At 49.6% G+C, this 27,163-nt stretch overlaps 1 protein-coding gene across 2 annotated transcripts in view; it reads left to right on the top strand.

The window, feature by feature from the left end:
- Positions 1-215: 215 nt before the first annotated feature.
- LOC134936565 (A-kinase anchor protein 8-like) overlaps positions 216-27,163 on the top strand; it is a 90,643-nt gene continuing 63,695 nt past the window's right edge. The window contains exons 1-3 of one of the 2 annotated variants that reach the window (XM_063931650.1): positions 216-401; positions 2,323-2,358; positions 26,612-26,735. In XM_063931650.1, coding sequence (XP_063787720.1) covers positions 278-401; positions 2,323-2,358; positions 26,612-26,735 — 284 coding nt within the window. In that variant the 5' untranslated portion in view covers positions 216-277. The remainder of the gene's footprint in view (positions 402-2,322; positions 2,359-26,611; positions 26,736-27,163) is intronic. The other variant, XM_063931651.1, reaches the window with a different exon arrangement.

Below are 27,163 nucleotides of genomic sequence, written 5' to 3'. Positions count from 1 at the left end.
ACAAGTTGCTGAAAAGCAACAAAATCTCCACAGAGAATCCCCCGGGAGCAATCCCAGACTCCGTAGTCGGCGGCCTCTGTTGTGCTTCGCAATGAAATCTGTCATCACCTCCGAATTTAGCAACCAACAAAATGGCTGCGGACGTCTGCGGGCCCCGCCCACTACCACAGAAAGCTCCCCTGCCTCGTGTCCTCCGTTACGTCACATCCTCCCACCAGCCAATAGCTACACAACTTTCATTCTATGGCCGCTGGCTCGAGGACAGTGACCAATCACCATGGGAGGCGTGAGGTGTACTGTGCGCGGACGCGATAGCAGCTTCCGGGCGCAACGGAGTGAGCGGCTCTCAGTCACAGTAGTGCCAGACGCTGCTGCCGGGAACATGGATCCTGCATACGGGGGTAAGAGCGAGTCGCGGCCGCTGTGCTATGGGGAGGGGGACACAGGCCCCGCACATGAACTATTGCTAGCAGGGCATTGTGCAACTTGTATCTCCATCGGCGCAGTAAAGAGACGCAGAGAGCCTGGCCTGCCTGGGGGATAGCACCTGCTCTGGCTCCCCTGGCAATATACTGTACAATCATCCAGAGTGTGGTCCAGGACTTGGCAGGGACTTTTCCACAGTGGTCTTATAGGGGGGCATGGTGTGCACAGCCATATAGTGGCAGGGGATTGGTATGATATACAGCCGCCTGGGCTTCCAAACCACAATACATCAGCATCCTGAGTGGTAGAATGTCGGCAGGGGGCGAGAAGAACAAAGCCACAGGTTCTATTCTCCCTCTGTGGGTGTTGTGGACACCCATAGAGGGGGAATCGCCTACCTCACTGATATTGTGGTTGTATGGTGTCCATGTCGGGATCCCGGCGGTGGTATTATGACAGCGGGGCTCCAGGTGAGCGGTATGCTAACCGCATACCAGTGGCAGGGTATGTACTACCAGTTACTGGCCTCCCATTATTATCCGCTGCATATAAGGCGCTGTAGTCTCTGGCCTCCCATTATCCTCTATGTATAAGTTGCTGTAGTCACTGGCCTCTCTGATGTGGTGCAGCCAGCCAGTGTGGCCTATTCCATCAGGTGCTCCATATAGTCATCTTAAGAGGGTACACCTGGAGAGATTCGTTCTTAAAATCTAAGCAATCTGACCAGATTGCTTAGATTTTAAGCACGAATCTCATGTGTATGCCCGACAGCGATGCGCAGTCCCCCGCGTCCTTGTCGCCGGTGCTAGATTGTCACAATCTAGTATATCGCGCCCCCCCCCCCCCCCCCCTCGCTCACACATCGTGCAGTGCTGAGTGGGGGGGGAGAGATCGCTCGGCACACATCTCTGCCAGTGTGTACCTGGCGTAATGATTGATTTATATCAACCCAGGTAACTACAGTAGGCCAAAGGCCATATTGTAACAGCCATCACTCATGTTTGATGTCTGTGATATATGGTCACTGCGTGAGTATGTGGGAGACCAGGGTAAGCTTAAGGTGCGTACAGATGGTGAGATTCAGACTAACCCCGATTCTCACTAAGCGACAGGGGCTAGGGCGGCATCGCAAGTACATAATGGTTGCTTGCAGTACTGACTGCGATTTTGGTTAAGTGCCAAATTTGACTATCTTTTCTATGAGAGAGTCAGAATTGACTTGCCTGCACAGTCTATCTAGGCTTGCGATGCTGACCGCGCATTGGCATCTAATTGGAGTCGCCTTGCGATCTGCACTAACTTTTCTTACGATTTTGACTATATAGTCAAAATCTTAAGAAAATATCTCACTGATTTTATGTTTTAGGACTCTTATTTTGAAGTCTGCCAGCATGAGAACGGTTACCTTTGTTCGGTTCCGGTATGAATGGTCGACATTGACATGGACACATCGTCGACATGAGTTTTTTAACTTTTTTTGGTGTCGTTTTTGCGTAAAGTGACTGGGAACCCCAATTAGTGCACCGCGTTCACTCGCATGGCTCGCTTCGCTCGCCATGCTTCGGGCATGGTGCCTTCGCCCCGCTACCGCTTCGCTCGGCACAGATTACCGTTCCAATCGTAGTCCACGTGGATGGTAAAGTATGGAAAAGTTCCCCAAAAGAAAGAAAAAGTAAAAAAACTCATGTCGACCTTTTCATGTGTCGACCTTTCATGTGTCGACCATGTGAATGTCGACCAATAGTGGTCGACCTAATGACTGTCGACCATAACATGGTCGACCATGTGAACGGATACCCCTTTGTGCCAACCCTAATGTGGGTCGTTCTCCTTTCATTCGATGTGGTCAGTACTTGCCGTTATCTTAACTTTTTTTTTTTTTCTTCCTCCTTTCAGAGTTTGGGCCGTGGGGGCCGGGGAGGAATCTAGAAAGTGAGTACCACAGGCCGCATTACACTTCCCTACAGTGTTGCTTACCTTATAACTTTATTTTATTTCTTGGGGAATATTGACAAACCTACTAGAAGTGGCCTCAGGGGGGTTCTCTTGGCTAGGTATACAAGGTCCCCAGCATTCCTCACGCTCTAAGGGGTAAATTTACTAAAGCATCTAAAACAGAGAATTGGTGATGTTGCCTATAGCGACCAATCGTATGCGGTCTATCATTTTCTAAAGGCAATAGAGAAATAAGACAGCATCTGATTGTTTTAGAAGCGTTAGTGAATTTACCCCTTTTTTAGGCTGTGATTATTTGTTCTAGTTTTCATTGAAAGCTATTGGTTACCTATTATAGGACCACTTGTCAAAAAAAAAAAAAAGTGATTGGCAATGTATATTATACACACTGATTCACGTTATACAACTTGTGTGTACTGTCTTTTTCTCTGACGTCCTAGTGGATGCTGGGAACTCCATAAGGACCATGGGGATTAGCGGCTCCGCAGGAGACTGGGCACAAAAGTAAAAGCTTTAGGACTACCTGGTGTGCACTGGCTCCTCCCCCTATGACCCTCCTCCAAGCCTCAGTTAGATTTTTGTGCCCGGCCGAGAAGGGTGCACACTAGGGGCTCTCCTGAGCTTCTTAGTGAAAGTTTTAGTTTTAGGTTTTTATTTTCAGTGAGACCTGCTGGCAACAGGCCACTGCCTCGAGGGACTAAAGGGAGAAGAAGCGAACTCACCTGAAGTGCAGAGTGGATTGGGCTTCTTAGGCTACTGGACACCATTAGCTCCAGAGGGACCGAACACAGGCCCAGCCTCGGAGCTCGGTCCCAGAGCCGCGCCGCCAGCCCCCTTACAGAGCCAGAAGCAAGAAGAGGTCCGGAAAAATCGGCGGCAGAAGACTTCGGTCTTCAACAAGGTAGCGCACAGCACTGCAGCTGTGCGCCATTGTTACTCAGGCACACTTCACACTCCGGTCACTGAGGGTGCAGGGCGCTAGGGGGGGGCGCCCTGAGCAGCAATGTAAAACACCTTGGCTGGCATAAATACACCACATATAACCCCCAGGGCTATATGGATGTATTTTAACCCCTGCCAGAACTTGCAAAAAAGCTGGAGAAAAGGCAGCCGAGAAGGGGGCGGAGCCTATCTCCTCAGCACACAGGCGCCATTTTCCATCACAGCTCCGCTGGAAGGACGTCTCCCTGACTCTCCTCTGCAGTCCTGCACTACAGAAAAGGGTAAAAAAGAGAGGGGGGCACTATTTTGGCGCAGTTTTGATAATAACAGCAGCTATAAAGGAAAAGCACATTTTATAGTGGTATTCCTGTTTATATATATAGCGCTCTGGTGTGTGCTGGCATACTCTCCCTCTGTCTCCCCAAAGGGCTAGTGGGGTCCTGTCCTCTATCAGAGCATTCCCTGTGTGTGTGCGGTGTGTCGGTACGATTGTGTCGACATGTTTGAGGAGGAAAATGAGATGGAGGCGGAGCAATTGCCTATTATACAGTTGTCACCCCCTGGGGAGTCGACACCTGAGTGGATGAGCTTATGGAAGGAATTGCGTGACAGTGTCAGCTCGTTACGACAGACAGTTGACGACATGAGACAGCCGGCTACTCAGCTTGTGCCTGTCCAAGGGTCTCAAACGCCATCAGGGGCTTTAAAACGCCCGTTACCTCAAATGGCAGACACGGATACTGACTCCAGTGTCGACGATGATGAGACAAACGTGACTTCCACTAGGGCCACACGTTACATGATTGAAGCAATGAAAAATGTATTGCATATCTCTGATAATACAAGTACCACTAAAAAGGGTATTATGTTTGGTGAGAAAAAACTGCTTGTAGTTTTTCCTGTATCCGAGGAATTAAATGAAGTGTGTGATGAGGCGTGGGTTTCCCCCGATAAAAAACTGATAATTCCTAAAAGGTTATTGGCATCGTACCCTTTCCCGCCAGAGGATAGGGCACGTTGGGAAACACCCCCTAGGGTGGATAAAGCGCTCACACGTTTGTCAAAACAGGTAGCACTACCCTCTCCTGATACGGCCGCCCTAAAGGAACCTGCCGATAGAAAGCTGGAGAATATCCTAAAATGTATATACTCTCACACGGGTGTTATACTGCGACCAGCAATCGCCTCAGCCTGGATGTGCAGTGCGGGCCTCGCGTGGTCGGATTCCCTGACAGAAAATATTGATACCATAGATAGGGACAGTATATTACTGACTATAGAGCATTTGAAGGATGCATTTCTATATATGCGTGATGCACAGAGGGATATTTGCCGACTGGCATCAAGAGTTAGCGCGCTGTCCATTTCTGCTAGAAGAGGTTTATGGACGCGGCAGTGGTCAGGTGATGCGGATTCTAAAAGGCACATGGAAGTATTGCCTTATAAGGGGGAGGAGTTATTTGGGGTAGGTCTATCAGACCTGGTAGCCACGGCAACTGCTGGAAAATCCACATTTTTACCCCAGGTAGCTTCTCAACCTAAGAAGACGCCGTATTATCAGGCGCAGTCCTTTCGGCCCCATAAGGGCAAGCGGGCAAAAGGCGCCTCATTTATACCCCGTGGCAGAGGGAGAGGAAAAAAGGCTGCAACAAACAGCCAGTTCCCAGGAACAAAAGCCCTCTCCCGCCTCCGCAAAGTCCTCAGCATGACGCTGGGGCTTTACAAGCAGACACGGTGGGGGCCCGTCTCAAGAAGTTCAGTGGGCCCACTCGCAAGTGGACCCCTGGATCCTTCAAGTGGTATCTCAGGGGTACAAATTGGAATTCGAGACGTCTCCCCCTCGCCGTTTTCTAAAGTCTGCTTTACCGACGTCTCCCTCAGACAGGGAGGCAGTATTGGATGCCATTCACAAGCTGTATTCCCAGCAGGTGATAATCAAGGTACCCCTCCTACAACAGGGAAAGGGGTACTATTCCACACTATTTGTGGTACCGAAGCCGGACGGCTCGGTGAGACCAATTTTAAACCTGAAATCCTTGAACACTTACATACAAAGGTTCAAATTCAAGATGGAGTCACTCAGAGCAGTGATTGCAAACCTGGAAGAGGGGGACTATATGGTGTCTCTGGACATCAAAGATGCTTACCTACATGTCCCAATTTGCCCTTCTCACCAAGGGTACCTCAGGTTTGTGGTACAGAACTGTCACTATCAGTTTCAGACGCTGCCGTTTGGATTGTCCACGGCACCCCGGGTCTTTACCAAGGTAATGGCCGAAATGATGATACTCCTTCGAAGGAAGGGAGTTTTAGTTATCCCTTACTTGGACGATCTCCTGATAAGGGCAAGATCCAGGGAAAAGTTGGAAGTCGGGGTAGCACTATCTCAGATAGTGCTGCGCCAGCACGGTTGGATTCTCAATATTCCAAAATCTCAGCTGCTCCCGACTACCCAACTCCTATTCCTAGGGATGATCCTGGACACAGTCCAGAAAAAGGTGTTTCTCCCGGAGGAGAAAGCCAGGGAGTTATCCGATCTAGTCAGAAATCTCCTAAAACCAGGCCAAGTCTCAGTGCATCAATGCACAAGGGTCCTGGGAAAGATGGTGGCTTCTTACGAAGCAATCCCATTCGGCAGATTCCACGCAAGAACCTTCCAGTGGGATCTGCTAGACAAATGGTCCGGGTCGCATCTTCAGATGCATCAGCGGATAATCTTGTCACCAAGGACAAGGGTGTCTCTCCTGTGGTGGTTGCAGAGTGCTCATCTTCTAGAGGGCCGCAGATTCGGCATTCAGGACTGGGTCCTGGTGACAACGGATGCCAGCCTGAGAGGCTGGGGAGCAGTCACACAGGGACGAAATTTCCAGGGCTTGTGGTCAAGCCTGGAGACATCACTCCACATAAATATCCTGGAGCTAAGGGCCATCTACAATGCTCTAAGCCTAGCAAGACCTCTGCTACAAGGTCAGCCGGTGCTGATCCAGTCAGACAACATCACGGCAGTCGCCCACGTAAACAGACAGGGCGGCACAAGAAGCAGGAGGGCAATGACGGAAGTTGCAAGGATTCTTCGCTGGGCGGAAAATCATGTGATAGCACTGTCAGCAGTGTTCATTCCGGGAGTGGACAACTGGGAAGCAGACTTCCTCAGCAGACACGACCTCCATCCGGGGGAGTGGGGACTTCACCCAGAAGTCTTCCACATGATTGTGAACCGTTGGGAAAAACCAAAGGTGGACATGATGGCGTCCCGCCTCAACAAAAAACTGGACAGGTATTGCGCCAGGTCAAGGGACCCTCAGGCAATAGCTGTGGACGCTCTGGTAACACCATGGGTGTACCAGTCAGTGTATGTGTTCCCTCCTCTGCCTCTCATACCCAAGGTACTTAGGATCATAAGAAGGAGAGGAGTAAGGACTATACTCGTGGCTCCGGATTGGCCAAGAAGGACTTGGTACCCGGAACTTCAAGAGATGCTCACAGAGAAGTGGCATCTACCTCTAAGAAAGGACCTGCTTCAGCAGGGACCCTGTCTGTTCCAAGACTTACCGCGGCTGCGTTTGACGGCATGGCGGTTGAACGCCGGATCCTGAAGGAAAAAGGCATTCCGGATGAAGTCATCCCTACCCTGATCAAAGCCAGGAAGGATGTAACCGTGCAACATTATCACCGGATTTGGCGTAAATATGTTGCGTGGTGCGAGGCCAGGAAGGCCCCTACAGAGGAATTTCAACTGGGTCGTTTCCTACATTTCCTGCAAACAGGACTGTCTATGGGCCTAAAATTAGGGTCCATTAAGGTTCAAATTTCGGCCCTGTCGATTTTCTTCCAGAAAGAACTGGCTTCAGTTCCTGAAGTTCAGACGTTTGTCAAGGGGTTACTGCATATACAGCCTCCCTTTGTGCCTCCAGTGGCACCTTGGGATCTCAATGTAGTTTTGGGGTTCCTAAAATCACATTGGTTTGAACCACTCTCCACTGTGGATTTAAAATATCTCACTTGGAAAGTGGTAATGCTGTTAGCCCTGGCTTCAGCCAGGCGTGTCTCAGAATTGGCGGCTTTATCCTATAAAAGCCCTTACCTAATTTTTCATACGGACAGGGCAGAATTGAGGACTCGTCCTCAATTTCTCCCTAAGGTGGTGTCAGCATTTCACTTGAACCAGCCTATTGTGGTGCCTGCGGCTACTAGGGACTTGGAGGACTCCAAGTTGCTGGACGTAGTCAGGGCCCTGAAAATGTTTCCAGGACGGCTGGAGTCAGGAAATCTGACTCGCTGTTTATCCTGTATGCACCCAATAAGCTGGGTGCTCCTGCTTCTAAGCAGACTATTGCTCGTTGGATTTGTAGTACAATTCAGCTTGCACATTCTGTGGCAGGCCTGCCACAGCCTAAATCTGTTAAAGCCCATTCCACAAGGAAGGTGGGCTCATCTTGGGCGGCTGCCCGAGGGGTCTCGGCGTTGCAACTTTGCCGAGCAGCTACTTGGTCAGGGGCAAACACGTTTGCTAAATTCTACAAATTTGATACCCTGGCTGAGGAGGACCTGGAGTTCTCTCATTCGGTGCTGCAGAGTCATCCGCACTCTCCCGCCCGTTTGGGAGCTTTGGTATAATCCCCATGGTCCTTACGGAGTTCCCAGCATCCACTAGGACGTCAGAGAAAATAAGAATTTACTTACCGATAATTCTATTTCTCGTAGTCCGTAGTGGATGCTGGGCGCCCATCCCAAGTGCGGATTGTCTGCAATACTTGTACATAGTTATTGTTACAAAAATCGGGTTATTATTGTTGTGAGCCATCTTTTCAGAGGCTCCTCTGTTATCATGCTGTTAACTGGGTTCAGATCACAGGTTGTACGGTGTGATTGGTGTGGCTAGTATGAGTCTTACCCGGGATTCAAAATCCTTCCTTATTGTGTACGCTCGTCCGGGCACAGTATCCTAACTGAGGCTTGGAGGAGGGTCATAGGGGGAGGAGCCAGTGCACACCAGGTAGTCCTAAAGCTTTTACTTTTGTGCCCAGTCTCCTGCGGAGCCGCTAATCCCCATGGTCCTTACGGAGTTCCCAGCATCCACTACGGACTACGAGAAATAGAATTATCGCTAAGTAAATTCTTATTTTGTACATGTTGGCAACTCTTGATATGTCATTTTAAGAAGGCTTTCATTAAAAAAAACAAGTGATCAGTCAAGAGGACTTTGCATCTGAATACATGATGTGTCCAGATAAGTGTCTGTATGTACAGTAGAGTGTTTAGGCTGTAACTGCAGTATCCTAGTTATAACTGACCCTTCAGCCAGACTAAATGGTCCTACAGACTCGGCGACCTGCTGCCCGACTGCCGATTCGGCAGACGGGCAACCCGGCAGAGGTTGGGGGGAGTTTCTTCGCTCCATAGTAATGCATGCTAATATGGACGATATTGTCCATATTGGCCTGCATGTTTAAACGAGCCGGCACCAGCGATGAACGAGCGTGAGTCCGCGCATCGTTCATCGCTGGTGCCTACACACTGAAAGATATGAACAGTATCTTGTTTATTAATGAATGAGATCGTTCATATCTTTCACTGGTATCGACCAGTGTGTAGGGCTCTTCAAGCTGGCCATGCACTTTAGGATTATCCGTCCAACTAATTGGATGGTTGGAATGACAATCTGGTAATGTATGGGAGTAAATGACAATCGACCATTTGCATTCAAACACTGGAAAACAGATAGAAACGGTTGTTCAGATATTAGTTATCTCTCTCCCATGCTTGAGCATCACCCCTTGATTGTGGGTTGTGGTGACATTCTAGGATGTGCACATAGAAGGGTCAGCTTCGTTCAGATACAGTTCATCATTTTCTTACATCTACCCTAGTGTCTGGGTTGCTCATAATTTTGCACACTATTTGGGCTGCCTTACTGCTGGACATGGCTGTAGAAGAGACCAGCTAAAGGTATTGGTTTAACAAATGTAAAAAGAAAAAGTGTATGACCGCTTACGAGTCCAGCTTGAAATGTGCATGGTGTAAAAGGTAAAAGCTTAGGTTGACACTAGATTATTTGTAAACTCCACTTGTTTCCCCCAATAAGGTTCATTTCTGCTGCGGGGTACACTGGGCTCCACAAGTCTGGACAATGGGGTGTAGAGTAGGATCTTGATCCGAGGCACCAACAGGCTTAAAGCTTTGACTGTTCCCAGAATGTACAGCGCCGCCTCCTCTATTACCCCGCCTACCAGCACAGGAGCTCCGTTTGTCAGTTGGTGCTGCAATAAGCAGGCACTTAACAGAGGGGCTGCTCCAGGCAGCCCTAAGAAAAGCTTTTTATGAGGTAAAAAGTGAAGACTTCAAGGGCAGCAGCAGGGGTAAATGTCATCTGACATTCTCTGCTGCAGCTCCAGCTCTCCCCAACGGCGCGGTGCACTCCCGAGCCCTGGTTGCCGGGTACCTACAGCGGAGGCTCCGGTTTACTTCACGTTAGGCATACACGGCTGGGGCTCTCCAGGATCGCGTGGCCGCGCTTCGCGAGGTGGTAAGTGGGTCCCGCTTGCGGGACCCGGTCTTTATCGCGATCCGGCGCGGTCAGTGGGAGGCGGGCCGCGCGCGCTGGTGGTGGACACTGTGGATATAGGCGATCCCACTAGATCACCAGGGCATGGGCGCAGGTCAGGTTTTCTCTTAAAACCGATTTTAATATTGCCCACAGTACCTGGTGGTTTTGCCAGCAAGGGGGATAAGGCTTGGACCTGAAGCCCCTCCCCCAGCCCCAGGGCGCCATTTCCAGCAAGTGTTCCCGCCCTGGAGCTGCATCTCTGTCTTTCCTCACTCCCTGTCAGTGTCTGCGGCGCCATTATCCCTCAGCTCACTGTTCCTGGGACTGCTTGGGCAAATCCTCCTATGTAAAGCCGCCTGGTTGTCAGTGCTGTGCCTTTACATGACACTTAAGTATTCTACCTGCCTTTTTAGTCAGTGTTAGTTAAGAAAGAGTGCATTTAGTCAGGGGTTTATAGTACAATTACCCTGTGATATACATCCAGTTTCTTACTGTGTACTGTTATATCTATTGACTATATAGCTGTGTAAGCTAGTCCAGTGCAGTATTATTGTCTGTAATAACCTCTGCATTGTACAAACTGACTATTTGTGTGTGCATTGATAGCTGAGTGGTGTCCATCTCGTGTCTTTCACTCAACTTGCTATCCCTATATTCTATAACCTCAGGGGGCTTGGTGCGTCAGGTGTTATTTAATATAGGATTTTCACAAAGATATACTGTATTACGTATTTTTCTCTGTGATTTAGTCACCATATCTCTCCTTTATCTCTGCTAGTGCTGACTACACTGCGCAGGGGTTTGGGTTTAGGGATATAGTGCTGCTAATAATTTTACTGTTACCTCATACTGCAAGTTATATCATGTCTGCTTCTGAGGGTAACGGTTCTGGGGTGGAACACACTGCTGGTGTTGCTGAAGCCACAGGCACATATGGAGAGAATATAGCAGCTGTGGGCTCTTGTTCTGGGGGCTCCTGGGGATTGTGGCAACGGAGGCACATACTGACCCTCCGTGGGCCGCTTTTTCCACGGTTCTGCATACGCTAGTTCATAAACTAACACTCCCTATGGGACCCCCAATGCCGGTACAACCGTATGTGGTCCCTGCAGCTAACCCGCCGTGGGCGGACGATTTATCTGCTCAATTAAAGAAGTTGAACCAGTCCCTGACTACTAAAAAGTCTGACCAACGCTCGCCTAAGTCCAAGAGGTCCTCTAAGTGAGCGCTCGTGTCCTCACAATCCACTGCTGTCACTGACACCGCATCTGATGAAGACAGCACATACACTGACACCACAGGTTCTGACTCAGATACGGCTGATGGTGAGGGTAGTTCACATGTGGATGTTCCTGATCTTTTGGAGGCTATTAAGTTAATTCTGCAGATTACGGATGATCCCGAGCCATCCGTTCCTCCTAAAAAACCAAAGCAAAGCCCGGGTACGAAGTTTGTGCCTCATAAGAAGATGCTGGCTCGCTATCCCCTCGCGCCTTCTCCAGTAGACTCTCACATGTGGCTAGGATGGTGGTTTCCTCAGCTCTACCTGTCACTACCGTCACGTCTCTCAAAGAGCCTACGGATAAACGTGTCGAGGGTTGTCTAAAAGCGATTTACACCCTCACGGGTGCTGCACAAAGGCCCACTATTGCAGCTACATGGGCCAGGACTGACGTAGTAGAGGCCTTGGCTGCTAGGATACCGGCATCAGAAGCCGCCTCTTTTAATATAGCGAGAAGCTGTGACAATATATGACGAGCATTGTCTAGCATGGTCAGAGGAGATTTCAGCCTCTAACTCCAAGGCCCATGCTTCAATAGCCTCTGCTTTAAATTCATTAATAATGTGCAACATATGTGTAAGGGGCACTGTGTGTGTCATTATGTGTATAAGGGCATTAATATGAAGGCTGAAATCTCCTCTGACCATGCTAGACAATGCTCGTCATATATTGTCACAGCTTCTCGCTGTATTAAGAGGCGGCTTCTGATGCCGGTATCCTAGCAGCCAAGGCCTCTACTACGTCAGTCCTGGCTCGCAGGATATTGTGGCTGAGATCCTGGTCTGTGGATCTGGACTCTAGAAAAACCCTGGAGGTACTCCCTTTCAAGGGGAATATTCTGTTTGGGGAGGACTTAAATAAGATAGTGGCTGAATTGGCTACTGCCAAAACTGCAGGTCTGCCTAATACAACTCCTTCTGTGTCGAAGGCCAAAGGCATGTCCTTTCGCCCTTCAGGTAAAGCAAAAGGTCAGGCGTACCATAAGCAGGCCCGCATTTCCAAACCTGGTAAGCCGAAGCCCAAAAGAGCCTGGGCTGCCCGTCAGCCAGCAGCCAAGACCGATAAGCCTGCCGCATGACTGGGCGGGCCTCCCCCTGGGGGATCCCAGGGTGGGGGGCCGGCTTCTAGGGTATACCCAGGAATGGTTGAAGACCACTTCAGATGCCTGGGTACGGGAAGTCGTCACTCGAGGTTACGCCATAGCGTTCAAAAACCGACCCCCTCATCGATTTTGCCAGACAGACGTTCCGTCGGACCAGACAAAGGCAAACACTCTGCATTCGGTGGTACAGACCCTCCTGGATACAGGAGTCGTAGTACAGGTGCCTCTTGCTCAGAGGGGCCGGGGGTACTATTCTCCGCTGTTTCTAGTCCCGAAACCGAATGGGTCCTCCCGGCCCATTCTCAACCTCAAGGCACTGAACAAATTTGTGAAGATTTCCAAGTTCCGTATGGAAACCCTTCGCTCTATAGTTCTGGCCTTGGAACCTGGGGACTACATGGTCTCCCTGGACATACAGGATGCTTACCTGCATATTCCTATAGCAGTGTCACATCAACAATACCTGAGGTTCGCTATTGGCAACCTCCATTACCAGTTTCGGGCGTTACCTTTTGGTTTAACAACGGCTCCGCGAGTCTTCACCAAAGTTATGGTGGTGATGACGGTGGTACTCCGCCGTCAAGGGGTCAGGATACTGCCGTATCTGGACAACTTGTTAATCCTGGCAAATTCTCCAAATCTTCTCCTGCGTCATCTGGATATGACGGTCCGGTTTCTACAAGCCCACGTGTGGCTCATCAACTGGAAGAAATCCTCCCTGGTCCCTGCTCAGAGCATGGCGCATCTGGGAGCGCTCTTGGACACTCACAACCAGAGGTGGTTCTTGTCTCAGCAGAAAGTCCTGACACTTCAGGACAGGATTCGTTGCTTCCTTTCTCGTCCGCAAGTGTCGATACATTCGGCAATGCAGGTGCTGGGCCTCATGGTGTCAGCATTCGACATGGTGGAGTATGCTCAATTCCATTCTCGACCCCTCCAGAAGCTGATTCTAGCCAAGTGGGATGGCCTGCCTCACCGGATCAGGTCTCGCATGATCTCTTTGACTCCGGAGGTCCGTCTGTCGCTGCTCTGGTGGCTCCTGGACCGACAATTGTGCAGAGGCCGTCCCTTCTGGATATCCAACTGGGTCCTGTTGACGACAGATGCCAGTCTAAGAGGTTGGGGCGCGGTGCTGGAGCAGCACTCCTTGCAGGGTCGGTGGACCAAGGAGGAATCTCTCCTCTCGATCAACATTCTGGAATTGCGGGCGGTCTTCAATGCGTTGAACCTAGCCCAGCATTTGATTCAGAACCGTCCTTTTCAAGTACAGTCGGACAACGCCACCACAGTGGCTTACATAAATCATCAAGGCGGCACTCGAAGCCGTTTGGTAATGAAGGAAGCCTCACGGATTCTACGTTGGGCAGAACGCCATCTACCGGCAATATCGGCAATATTCATTCCGGGAGTCCTGAATTGGGAAGCGGACTGTCTGTCGTCAGGACGTGCAAGTGTTTCAACTCCTCGTGGAAAGGTGGGGTCTTCCAAATGTGGATCTGATGGCGTCTCGACACAATCCCAAGGTTCCGGTCTTCTGAGCAAGGACAAGGGATCCTCAAGCAGCATTTGTGGATACGCTGGCAGTACCGTGGAGGTTTCGGCTGCCGTACTTGTTCCCTCCGGTGTCACTCCTGCCCAGGGTAATTCGTAAGTTCAAGCAAGAAAAAGAAAATCTGCTTCTCATAGCTCTGGCGTGGCCCAGACGGCACTGGTTCTCAGACCTGCAAGGCCTATCGTCGGAGCGTTTACTTCTACTTCCACAACGCCCAGACCTCCTCGTTCAGGGCCCCTGTGTCTACCAGGACCTGGCCCGGCTGTCTTTGACGGCGTGGCTCTTGAAGCTTCCGTCTTAAGAGCGAAGGGTTTTTCTGAAGAGGTCATTAAAACTATGTTGCGGGCCCGGAAACCGGCCTCTGCTCGGATTTACCATCGGGTCTGGCATTCCTATTTTGTTTGGTGCGCATCTAACCATTATGACGCTTCCAAGTTTAGTACAGCCAACCTTTTGGCTTTTCTACAGCAGGGCCTAGATTTAGGCCTGCGTCTGGCCTCCCTCAAGGTTCATATTTCTGCCTTGTCGGTGTGGTTTCAGAGAAAAATTGCGACTTTACCTGATGTTCATACTTTCACTCAGGGTGTGTTGCGTATCCAACCTCCCTATGTCCCGCCTGTGGCTCCTTGGGACTTGTCGGTGGTTTTGGAGGCGTTGCAGGAGCCTCCATTTGAACCTCTTGGTTCAGCTGACCTTAAGTGGCTTTCCCTTAAGGTGGTGTTCTTGCTGGCTATTGCCTCTGCTAGAAGAGTGTCGGATTTGGGTGCCTTGTCTTGTAGTTCCCCATATCTGATTTTTCACCGTGACCGGGCGGTTCTTAGGGCTCGTCCCGTATATTTAACTAAGGTGGTTTCTTCGTTCCACCTTAATCAGGAGATTGTGGTTCCAGCTTTTGTTTCTCCTGATTTGTCGCCCAAAGAGCGGTCTTTGGATGTGGTATGGGCACTCCATATCTATGTGAAGAGAACTGCTTCTATTCGAAAGTCTGATTCTCTTTGTTTTGTTTGGATTTCACAAACGTGGCTGGCCTGCTTACAAGCAGACCCTGGCCAGGTGGATTAGAATGGTGATTGCGCATGCTTAAGTGAAGGCTGGTCTGTCAGCTCCTGTTCACATTACGGCCCATTCTACTTGGTCTGTTGGACCTTCTTGGGCGGCCCAACGTGGTGCGACCCTTGATCAATTGTGCAAGGCGGCTACGTGGTCCTCCGGGAACACGTTCATAAGGTTCTATGCCTTCGATACTGCCGCTTCCCAGGATGCTTCCTTTGGACGCCGGGTTCTTGTGCCCGCTACAGTTCGTCCCCTCCCATAAGGAACTGCTTTAGGACATTCCCATTGTCCAGACTTGTGGAGCCCAGTGTACTCCGCAGCAGAAAACGAGTTTTATGGTAAGAACTTAACCTTGTTAAAACTCTTTCTGCGAGGTACACTGGGCTCCACAAGGCGCCCACCCTGACGCACTTATCTTCTTTTGGTTGATATGGCATTAGCCGCTGACACTTCTCTTGTCGAGAGAGTGTGGTGTATATGGCTACTAACCGTTGCCCTGGGCAGTATATTAACCACTAAAAAAAGTGACTGGCAAGAGGGGACAAGGTGCCAAACCTCTGTCCAAACCCTCGCCAGTATAAAGATTTTGGAAAAATAGCGGGGCTGAAGCGCGCCATTCTGGGGGCTGGGCTTAGTCCTCACAGCTCACATCAGCGCAATTTTCTCTTCACAGAAGCTGCAGAGACGCTGGTCCTTCCTCACACTGCTGTACAAGTAACGGTGCAAAACGGGGGGGGGGGGGAAGAGGACAGTGATTTCTGGTGCAATATAAGTTATTATAAAAGTGCTGCAGGTCTGGGACATTCTGTAACTGTGTCAGAACCGGGTTTAAGCGCTGGGTTGTGGGCTGGCAAACTCCCTCTGTGTCTCTCTGACAGGCTTTATTGTGGGTCTGTCCGCTATATGCCCAGTGTGTCTGTGTGTGCTGCGTGCACATGTGTCGGCATGTCTGAGGCTGAAGGCTCTTCCCAGGAGGAGACAATGTTAGGGACACAAACGGCTGTGGGAGTGACCCTGTCGGCACCGCCGACACCTGATTGGATGAATGTTTTGAGTGCTCTGAATGCTAATGTGGCTCTGATAAATAAGAGATTGGATAAATCAGAACCAGGCTTGGAAGAAATCTGTAGAGGATGTGTTGTTACGAGTCCAGACCCCCTCGGGGTCACAAAAACGTTAATTTACCCAGCTGGCAGACACGGATACCGACACGGACACTGACTCAAGTGTCGACTATAGTGATGCCAGATTAGATCCAAAATTGGCAAAGAGCATTCAGTGCACGATTGTGGCTATAAAAGACGTATTACATATCACTGAGGACCCTACTGTTCCCGATACTAGGGTCTGTATGTATCAAGGAGAGAAACCTGAGGTAACGTTTCCTCTCTCTCATGAACTGAACACGCTTTGCGAAAAGTTTTGGGAAAATCCTGACAAAGTTTCAGATTCCCAAAAGGATTCCAGGGGCGTATCCGTTTCCCTCTGGGGATAGGGAAAAATGGGAGTCACCTCCCATTGTGGACAAAGCTCTATCACGGCTGTCCAAAAAGGTGGCTCTTCCGTCCCCTGACACGGCAGCCCTAAAGGTTCCTGCGGATCGTAGGCAGGAAAATACATTGAAATCCATTTATATCACCACGGGTACGCTACTCGGACCAGCCATTGCGTCTGCGTGGGTGAGTAGTGCTTTCGAAAGATGGGAGATAACTTGTCATCTGAAATAGATACCCTGGATAGGGATAGCATTCTTTTGACACTAGGTTATATCAGGGACGCTGCAGTCTACCTAAAGGAAGCTGCGAGGGATATTGCCTCTTGGGATCAAGGGCCAATGCCATGGCAGTCTCAGCTAGGAGAGCATTGTGGATTCATCAATGGAATGCTGATGCTGACTCTAAGAAAGCTATGGAGTCTCTACCGTATAAAGGTGGTGTATTGTTTGGTGACGGCCTCGCTGAGTTGGTATCTACGGCTACCGCGGGTAAGTTATAATTTTTACCTTATGTGCCTGCACCACAAAAGAAAACACACCACTATCAGATGCAGTCCTTTCGGCCCAATAAACACAGAAAAGGCCGAGGGTCTTCGTTCCTTGCTACTAGAGGAAAGGGAAAAGGTAAACGATCACCGGCCGTGGACGGTTCCCAGGAGCAGAAGTCCTCCCCGGCTTCTGCCAAATCCACCGCATGACGCTGGGGCTCCTCTGCGGGAGTCCGCACCGGTGGGGCACGTCTCAGTTTCTTTAGGCAGTTCTGGGCCCGTTCGGCCCTGGACCCATGGGTTTTAGAAATAGTGTCCATGGGGTACAAACTGGAGTTTCAAGACGTTCCCCCTCGCCGTTTTTTCAAATCTGCCTTACCAGCTTCTCTTCAGGACAGGGAGGTGGTATGCGCCGCAATACAAAAATTGTGTCACAATCAAGTCATTGTCAGGGTTCCCCTGTCGCAACAGGGACAAGGCTTTTATTCGAGCCTGTTCGTGGTCCCGAAGCCAGACGGCTCAGTCAGACCAATCCTGAACCTCAAATCCTTCAATTTCTACCTAAAAAAAAAATAAAATAAAAAAAAAATTAAAATTAAAGATGGAATCTCTCCGGGCAGTGATCTCCAGTCTGGAGGAGGGGGATTTTATGGTGTCGGTAGACATAAAGGATGCCTACTTACGTGTTCCCATTTATCCTCCACATCAGGCTTACCTGAGGTTTGCAGTTCAGGATTGTCATTACCAATTTCAGACGATGCCGTTTGGTCTGTCCACGGCTCCGAGGGTTTTCACCAAGATAATGGCCGAAATGATGGTTCTCCTGCGCAAGCAAGGAGTCACAATTATCCCGTACTTGGACGATCTCCTGATAAAGGCGAGATCCAGGGAACAATTGCTGCAGAACATTACGCTATCCCTGACAATTCTGCAGCAACATGGCTGGCTCCTAAACTTGCCAAAATCACAGTTGGTTCCGACGAGACGGCTGTCGTTTTTGGGAATGATTCTGGACACAGAATTAGAGTTTTTCTTCCAATGGAAAAGGCTCTGGAAATTCAGAACCTGGTCAAACAAATCCTGAAACCGCCAAGAGTATCGATCCATCAATGCACTCGGTTGCTGGGGAAGATGGTGGCGGCCTACGAGGCCATTCAGTTTGGCAGATTCCATGCCAGAGTGTTTCATGCCTGTTGGACAAGTGGTCCGGGTCCCATCTACACATGCACCGAAGGATAATCCTGTCTTCCAAGACCAGAATCTCACTCCTGTGGCGGCTGCACAGCTCTCACCTCCTAGAGGGACGCAGGTTTGGGATCCAGGACTGGATCTTAGTGACCACGGATGCGAGTCTCCGGGGCTGGGGAGCAGTCACACGGGGAAAGCTTCCAGGGGAAGATGGTCAAGCCAGGAAATGTCTACACATAATCGTTCTGGAGTTAAGGGCCATTTACAATTGCCTTCTGCAAGCGGAACATCTTCGCAATCAGTCCGTCTTGATTCAGTCGGACAACATAACAGCAGTAGCGTACATAAACTGCCAGGGCGGAACAAAGAGCAGAGCGGCTATGGCAGAGGCCACAAAGGTTCTCCGTTGGGCGGAAAGGCATACAAGCACTCTGTCAGCGATCTTCATTCCAGGAGTGGACAACTGGGAAGCAGACTTCCTCAGCAGACACGATCTTCATCCAGGAGAGTGGGGTCTTCATCAAGAGGTCTTTGCAGAAGTGACAAGTCTTTGGGGAATTCCTCAAATAGACATGATGGCGTCTCGCCTCAACAATAAACTTCAGAGATAATGTTCCAGGTCGAGAGAACCTCAAGCAATAGCAGTGGACGCCCTAGTGACACCGTGGTTTTTCAGTTGGTGTACTTGTTTCCTCCGCTTCCACTCATTCCAAAAGTGATTAAAGATCATAAGAAGAACAAAGGTTCAAGCGATCCTCATTGTTCCAGACTGGCCAAGGAGGGCTTGGTATCCAGATCTTCAGGAATTACTCATAAGAGATCCCTGGCCTCTTCCTCTGAGGGAGGATCTGTTACAGCAGAGGCCGTGTGTGTTCCAAGACTTACCGCGATTTCGTTTGACGGCTTGGAGGTTGAACGCCGGATCCTAGCCTGAAAGGTTATTCCCAAGGAAGTCATCCCCACTCTTATTCAGGCCAGGAAAGGAGTAACGTCTAAACATTACCACCGTATTTGGAGAAAATACGTGTCTTGGTGTGAATCCAAGAAGGCTCCTACGGAAGAATTTCAGTTAGGCCGTTTTCTCCATTTTCTAGAAGCCGGTGTAGATGCGGGCCTAAAGTTGGGCTCCATTAAAGTACAAATTTCAGCCTTCTTGGTTTTCTTCCTAAAACAATTGGCCTCTCTTCCATCAGTTCAGACTTTTGTGAAAGGCGTGTTGCACATCCAACCTCCCTTTGTGCCCCCTGTGGCACCGTGGGACCTTAATGTGGTGTTGCAATTCCTTCAATCTCATTGATTTGAACCTTTACAAAAGGTGGAGTTGAAATTCCTCACTTGGAAAGTGGTCATGCTGTTGGCCTTGGCATCCGCCAGGCAGGTATCTGAATTGGCGACCTTGTCTCTCACAAGAGCCCTTATTTGATCTTCCATGAAGATAGAGCAGAGTTGAGAACTCGTCAGCAGTTTCTGCCAAAAGTGGTTTCGTCGTTCCACTTGAACCAACCTATTGTGGTGCCAGTGGCTACTGATGCCTTGCTGGAATCAAAGTTTCTTGACGTAGTCAGAGTTTTGAAAATGTATGTGGCCAGAACGGCTCTGTTTGTCCTGTATGCTCACAACAAAATTGGGGCTCCTGCTTCGAAGCAGACTATTGCGCGCTGGATCTGTCATACGATTCAGCAGGCTCATTCTACGGCTGGATTGCCGTTACCGAAACCGGTGAAGGCCCATTCTACCAGAAAGGTGGGCTCGTCCTGGGCGGCTGCCCGGGGGGTCACAGCATTACAACTTTGCCGAGCGGCTACTTGGTCGGGTTCAAACACCTTTGCGAAGTTCTACAAGTTTGATACCCTGGCTGATGAGGACCTCATGTTTGGTCAATCGGTGCTGCAGTCATCCGCACTCTCCTGCCCGTTCTAGAGCTTTGGTATAAACCACATGGTTCTTGAAGTGACCCCAGCATCCTCTAGGACGTATGAGAAAATAGGATTTTAATACCTACCAGTAAATCCTTTTCTCTTAGTCCGTAGAGGATGCTGGGCGCCTGTCCCAGTGCGTAAAGTATCTGCAGTCATTAGTTATGGTTACACGCGTTGTGTTACGTTTATAGTCAGCCTGTTGCTGATGTTCATGCCGTTGACTTGTGTTGTGTTGAATGCCATGTTGTACGGTGTGCTTGAGGTGTGAGCTGGTATGTATCTCACCTTTAGTTTAACAATAAATCCTTTTCCTCGAAATGTCCGTCTCCCTGGGCACAGTTCCTATAACTGGAGTCTGGAGGAGGGGCATAGAGGGAGGAGCCAGTTCACACCCATTTGAAAGTCTTAAAGTGCCCATGTCTCCTGCGGATCCCGTCTATACCCCATGGTTCTTGAAGTGACCCCAGCATCCTCTACGGACTAAGAGAAAAGGATTTACCGGTAGGTATTAAAATCCTATTTTCTCTGACGTCCTAAGTGGATGCTGGGACTCCGTAAGGACCATGGGGAATAGCGGCTCCGTAGGAGACTGGGCACAACTATAAAGAAAGCTTTAGGTCTAACTGGTGTGCACTGGCTCCTCCCACTATGACCCTCCTCCAGACTTCAGTTAGAATCTTGTGCCCGGCTGAGCTGGATGCACACTAGGGGCTCTCCTGAGCTCCTAGAAAGAAAGTATATTTTAGGTTTTTTATTTTACAGTGAGATCTGCTGGCAACAGACTCACTGCAGCGAGGGACTAAGGGGAGAAGAAGCGAACCTACCTGACTGGAGATAGTTTGGGCTTCTTAGGCTACTGGACACCATTAGCTCCAGAGGGATCGAACACAGGACCCGACCTCGATCGTTCGGTCCCGGAGCCGCGCCGCCGTCCCCCTTACAGAGCCAGAAGCAAGAAGCGGTCCGGAAAATCGGTGTCAGAAGACCTCGGTCTTCAACAAGGTAGCGCACAGCACTGCAGCTGTGCGCCATTGCTCCTCATGCACACCTCACACTCCAGTCACTGATGGGTGCAGGGCGCTGGGGGGGGGGCGCCCTGAGCAGCAATATAAACACCTTGGCTGGCAAATCATCACAATATATAGTCCCAGAGGCTATATATGTGATAAATTACCCCTGCCAGAATTCCTGAAAAAAGCGGGAGAAGTCCGCCGGAAAAGGGGCGGGGCTAACTCCCTCAGCACACTGGCGCCATTTTTCCCTCACAGCTCCGCTGGAAGGATCGCTCCCTGGCTCTCCCCTGCAGTATCAAGCTACAAAGGGTAAAAAAGAGGGGGGGCACTAAATTTAGGCGCAGTATAACTTATATAGCAGCTATAAGGGGAAATAATTCAGTTAATCCCTGTATTATAGCACTCTGGTGTGTGCTGGCATACTCTCTCTCTGTCTCCCCAAAGGGCTTTGTGGGGTCCTGTCCTCTGTAAGAGCATTCCCTGTGTGTGTGCGGTGTGTCGGTACGGCTGTGTCGACATGTTTGATGAGGAGGCTTATGTGGAGGCGGAGCAGATGCCGATAAATGTGATGTCACCCCCTGCGGGGTCGACACCTGAGTGGATGGTTCTGTGGAAGGAATTACGCGACAGTGTCGACTCCTTGCATAAAAGGTTTGACGACATACCAAATATGGGACAGCCGGCTTCTCAGCCTGTGCCTGCCCAGGCGTCTCAAAAGCCATCAGGGGCTCTAAAACGCCCGCTACCTCAGATGGCAGACACAGATGTCGACACTGATACTGACTCCAGTGTCGACGACGATGAGACTAATGTAACTTCCAATAGGGCCACACGTTATATGATTGAGGTAATGAAAAATGTGTTGCATATTTCTGATGTTACCCCAGGTACCACAAAAAAGGGTATTATGTTTGGAGAGAAAAAACTACCAGTAGTTTTTCCTCCATCTGAGGAATTAAATGAAGTGTGTGAAGAAGCGTGGGCTTCCCCCGATAAGAAACTGGTAATTTCTAAGAGGTTACTAATGGCGTACCCTTTCCCGCCAGAGGATAGGTCACGTTGGGAAACATCCCCTAGGGTGGATAAAGCGCTCACACGCTTGTCAAAGAAGGTGGCACTACCGTCTCCGGATACGGCCGCCCTGAAGGAACCTGCTGATAGAAAGCAGGAGGCTATCCTGAAGTCTGTATATATACACACACACACACACACACACACACACACACACACACACACACACACACACACACACACACACACACACACACACACACACACACACACACACACACACACACAGGTATTATACTGAGACCAGCTATTGCTTCAGCATGGATGTGCAGTGCTGCAGCTGCGTGGTCAGATTCCCTGTCGGAAAATATTGATACCCTAGACAGGGACACTATATTGCTAACCGTAGAGCATATTAAAGACGCAGTCTTATACATAAGAGATGCACAGAGGGATATTTGCCGGCTGGCATCTAAAATAAGTGCAATGTCCATTTCTGCCAGGAGAGGGTTATGGACTCGGCAGTGGACAGGTGATGCACATTCTAAAAGGCACATGGAAGTTTTGCCTTATAAGGGTGAGGAGTTGTTCGGGGATGGTCTCTCGAACCTCGTTTCCACAGCAACAGCTGGGAAGTCAGCATTTTTACCCCATGTTCCCTCACAGCCAAAGAAAGCACCGTATTATCAGGTACAGTCCTTTCGGCCCAATAAGGGCAAGCGGGTTAAAGGCGCGTCCTTTCTGCCCAGATCGGGAGGTGCTACAACAGCACGACTGGATTCTGAATATTCCAAAGTCACAGCTGGTCCCCACGACACGTCTACTGTTCCTGGGGATGGTTCTGGACACAGAACAGAAAAAAGTGTTTCTCCCGGAGGAGAAGGCCAAGGAGCTGTCATCTCTAGTCAGAGGCCTCCTAAAACCAAAACAGGTGTCGGTGCATCACTGCACGCGGATCCTGGGAAAGATGGTAGCTTCCTACGAAGCAATTCCATTCGGCGGGTTCCATGCAAGAACCTTTCAGTGGGACCTGTTGGACAAGTGGTCCGGATCGCATCTTCAGATGCATCGGCTGATAACCCTGTCTCCAAGGACCAGGGTGTCTCTGCTGTGGTGGCTGCAGAGTGCTTATCTTCAAGATTGCCGCAGATTCGGCATACAGGACTGGATCCTGGTGACCACGGACGCCAGCCTTCGGGGCTGGGGGGCAGTCACACAGGGAAGAAACTTCCAAGGACTATGGTCAAGTCAGGAGACTTCCCTACACATAAATATTCTGGAACTGAGGGCCATTTACAATGCCCTAAGTCAGGCAATACCCCTGCTTCAAAACCAGCCGGTACTGATCCAGTCAGACAACATCACGGCAGTCGCCCATGTAAACCGTCAGGGCGGCACAAGAAGCAGGACGGCGATGGCAGAAGCCACAAGGATTCTCCGATGGGCGGAAAATCACGTGTTAGCACTGTCAGCAGTGTTCATTCCGGGAGTGGACAACTGGGAAGCAGACTTCCTCAGCAGACACGACCTCCACCCGGGAGAGTGGGGACTTCATCCGGAAGTCTTTCAACTGCTTGTAAACCGTTGGGAAAAGCCACAGGTGGACATGATGGCGTCCCGCCTAAACAAAAAGCTAGAAAGATATTGCGCCAGGTCGAGAGACCCTCAGGCGATAGCTGTGGACGCTCTAGTAACACCGTGGGTGTACCGGTCGGTTTATGTGTTCCCTCCTCTTCCTCTCATACCAAAGGTACTGAGGATAATAAGGAGAAGAGGAGTAAGAACTATACTCATTGTTCCGGATTGGCCAAGAAGAGCTTGGTACCCGGAACTTCAAGAAATGATCTCAGAGGACCCATGGCCTCTGCCGCTCAGACAGGACCTGCTGCAGCAGGGGCCCTGTCTGTTCCAAGACTTACCGCGGCTGCGTTTGACGGCATGGCGGTTGAACGCCGGATCCTGAAGGAAAAGGGCATTCCGGAGGAAGTCATTCCTACGCTGATTAAAGCTAGGAAAGAAGTTACCGCAAACCATTATCACCGCATTTGACGAAAATATGTTGCGTGGTGTGAGGCCAGGAAGGCCCCAACGGAGGAATTTCAGCTGGGCCGTTTTCTGCACTTCCTACAGTCAGGGGTGACTATGGGCCTAAAATTGGGTTCCATTAAGGTCCAGATTTTGGCTCTATCGATTTTCTTCCAGAGAGAACTGGCTTCACTACCTGAAGTTCAGACTTTTGTTAAGGGAGTGCTGCATATTCAGCCCCCTTTTGTGCCTCCTGTGGCACCTTGGGATCTCAACGTGGTGTTGGATTTCCTAAAGTCACATTGGTTTGAGCCACTAAAAACCGTGGAATTGAAATATCTCACGTGGAAAGTGGTCATGTTGTTGGCCTTGGCTTTGGCCAGGCGTGTATCAGAATTGGCGGCTTTGTCATGTAAAAGCCCTTATCTGATTTTCCATATGGATAGGGCAGAATTGAGGACTCGTCCCCAGTTTCTCCCTAAGGTGACATCAGCTTTTCATCTGAACCAACCTATCGTGGTGCCTGTGGCTACTAAAGACTTGGAGGCTTCCAAGTTGTTAGACGTAGTCAGGGCCCTGAAAATCTATGTTTCCAGGACAGCTGGAGTCAAAAAGACTGACTCGCTATTTATCCTGCATGCGCCCAACAAGTTGGGTGCACCTGCTTCAAAGCAGACTATTGCTCGCTGGATCTGTAGTACGATTCAGTTTGCACATTCTGCGGCTGGACTGCCGCATCCTAAATCAGTGAAAGCCCATTCCACAAGGAAGGTGGGCTCTTCTTGGGCGGCTGCCCGAGGGGTCTCTGCTTTTCAACTTTGCCGAGCAGCTACTTGGTCGGGTTCAAACACATTTGCTAAATTCTACAAGTTTGACACCCTGGCTGAGGAGGACCTAGAGTTTGCCCATTCGGTGCTGCAGAGTCATCCGCACTCTCCCGCCCGTTTGGGAGCTTTGGTATAATCCCCATGGTCCTTACGGAGTCCCAGCATCCACTTAGGACGTCAGAGAAAATAAGAATTTACTCACCGGTAATTCTATTTCTCGTAGTCCGTAGTGGATGCTGGGCGCCCATCCCAAGTGCGGATTGTCTGCAATACTTGTATATAGTTATTGTTTAACTAAAGGGTTATTGTTGAGCCATCTGTTGAGAGGCTCAGTTGTTGTCATACTGTTAACTGGGTATTGTATCACGAGTTCTATGGTGTGATTGGTGTGGCTGGTATGAGTCTTACCCGGGATTCAAAATCCTTCCTTATTGTGTCAGCTCTTCCGGGCACAGTATCCTAACTGAAGTCTGGAGGAGGGTCATAGTGGGAGGAGCCAGTGCACACCAGTTAGACATAAAGCTTTCTTTATAGTTGTGCCCAGTCTCCTGCGGAGCCGCTATTCCCCATGGTCCTTACGGAGTCCCAGCATCCACTACGGACTACGAGAAATAGAATTACCGGTGAGTAAATTCTTATTACATGTCGTTGTTCTGTTTGTTTTTATAATTGTGGAAATGCGTTCCATTGGAATTTTGGTCCTAGGTCATAGAGGGGGAGATTTAGGGGCTCATTTATCAACAATTGATAACCTCATTGTGAATTATTTAACTTGTTGCGTGTGGTAAGTGGTGCACCAGCCAACTGTCATGTTTTCAACTCCTAACGGTCCATGTGTTTTAAACATGACAGTTGGGAGCTGATTGGCTGGAGCACCATTTATCACTTGTTGACGAATTGGCCCCAAAGTACTAACCAACCAACTCCTGTCACTTATCAGATACAGCCTGTGATATGGCAGTTTGGAGCTGATTGGCTAGTACTTTATCTCTCTTTCTTTTATCACTCTCCAAGCCTTAGTACAGCTCCCCCCGGAGAGCAGAAAATAATCTGTGTCCTTCAGTAAATTATTCAACACCCAGTAAATCTGTCCTCTTGGCTTGAATGTGATGAAGATATCTAGTCCGAGAAATGTAAATCTTGCTGTAACATGTGGCATTAAGAGGAGGTGTACACTTATGCCAATCCTGCAGTTAGAGTTCAGCACCATGGAATGCCCAGCTCCTCCCTTCTGTTCATGATAAGTTTTGTACCTCTGTAGCAGATACAATATCCTTCCCTGTACAGTCAGAGACTTGTTAGAAAGAGTTCTGTGCTGTGGGCCAGCAGTAATGCACTTTCACAAATCAGACTTAAAGGGGGTGGATTAAAATATTATCGCCCCTGTTCTCCTGTCTAAAGTGATGCGAGATCGCAGGGGGCAATATACAATTGATGTCAGCGATCGCGCCCATTAGTGTCTGGTTTAGCTGACTAAACTTATGGGCGCGATCAGGAAAAGTGCCGTATGGGAATACTTCACACGTTTCAGCTCGCCACCCCCAGCAGGTGCAAGCTGAAATGTAGACGCCGGCAGCCAATCGTGCCTGAACGGAGCTACATTAGAATAGCTCCGTTGACGCCATCTAGTGGCTGCGGGTGGGAAAAACATTTGAATCTTGCTCAGTGTCTCTAAATATTTACACACGCCATTCTGCATTTATAGATGTTCTTGTAGAAATAATGACTTCCAAGGCAAATCAGGTTTCACCATTTCTTCCTAATTCTGGCTTTCTTTTCGGGCAGGATTTCATTTTTCTGATTTGCCGATGGACAACGCCCGGGGTAATATGATGAGCAATTCTGATGTTGGGCCCTGGTGCGGCGATGGTTTTGGGATGCGGTCACCAGGCTTTCCTCATCATGAGAGGTAGTTATTGACGCAAATTTTCTTAGCCTGTTAACAAAAGCTGATGCTTGTTATATTCGTGGCCCCTTCTATTATGCACAGTGACATTCGGTTATCTGTGACAAATTGCTGCTATCACTCTGCGAGCTGGGGATGAAGGTTACAGAGACTTTGATTATATCATATAAGTTGCTCATTTAAAATAATAAATGTGATGAAAAATAGTCGTATGTTGACTGTGCTGGGCAGATCCAGGGCCTTGACTCCCCCTTATTTCTCTAACGTCCTAGTGGATGCTGGGGACTCCGTCAGGACCATGGGGAATAGCGGCTCCGCAGGAGACAGGGCACATCTAAAGAAAGCTTTTAGGATCACATGGTGTGTACTGGCTCCTCCCCCCATGACCCTCCTCCAAGCCTCAGTTAGGTTTTTGTGCCCGTCCGAGCAGG

This window comes from Pseudophryne corroboree, chromosome 6 (assembly GCF_028390025.1).
Source record: "Pseudophryne corroboree isolate aPseCor3 chromosome 6, aPseCor3.hap2, whole genome shotgun sequence".
NCBI lineage: Eukaryota > Metazoa > Chordata > Amphibia > Anura > Myobatrachidae > Pseudophryne > Pseudophryne corroboree.
This window is presented reverse-complemented; position numbering and strand designations above follow the sequence as displayed.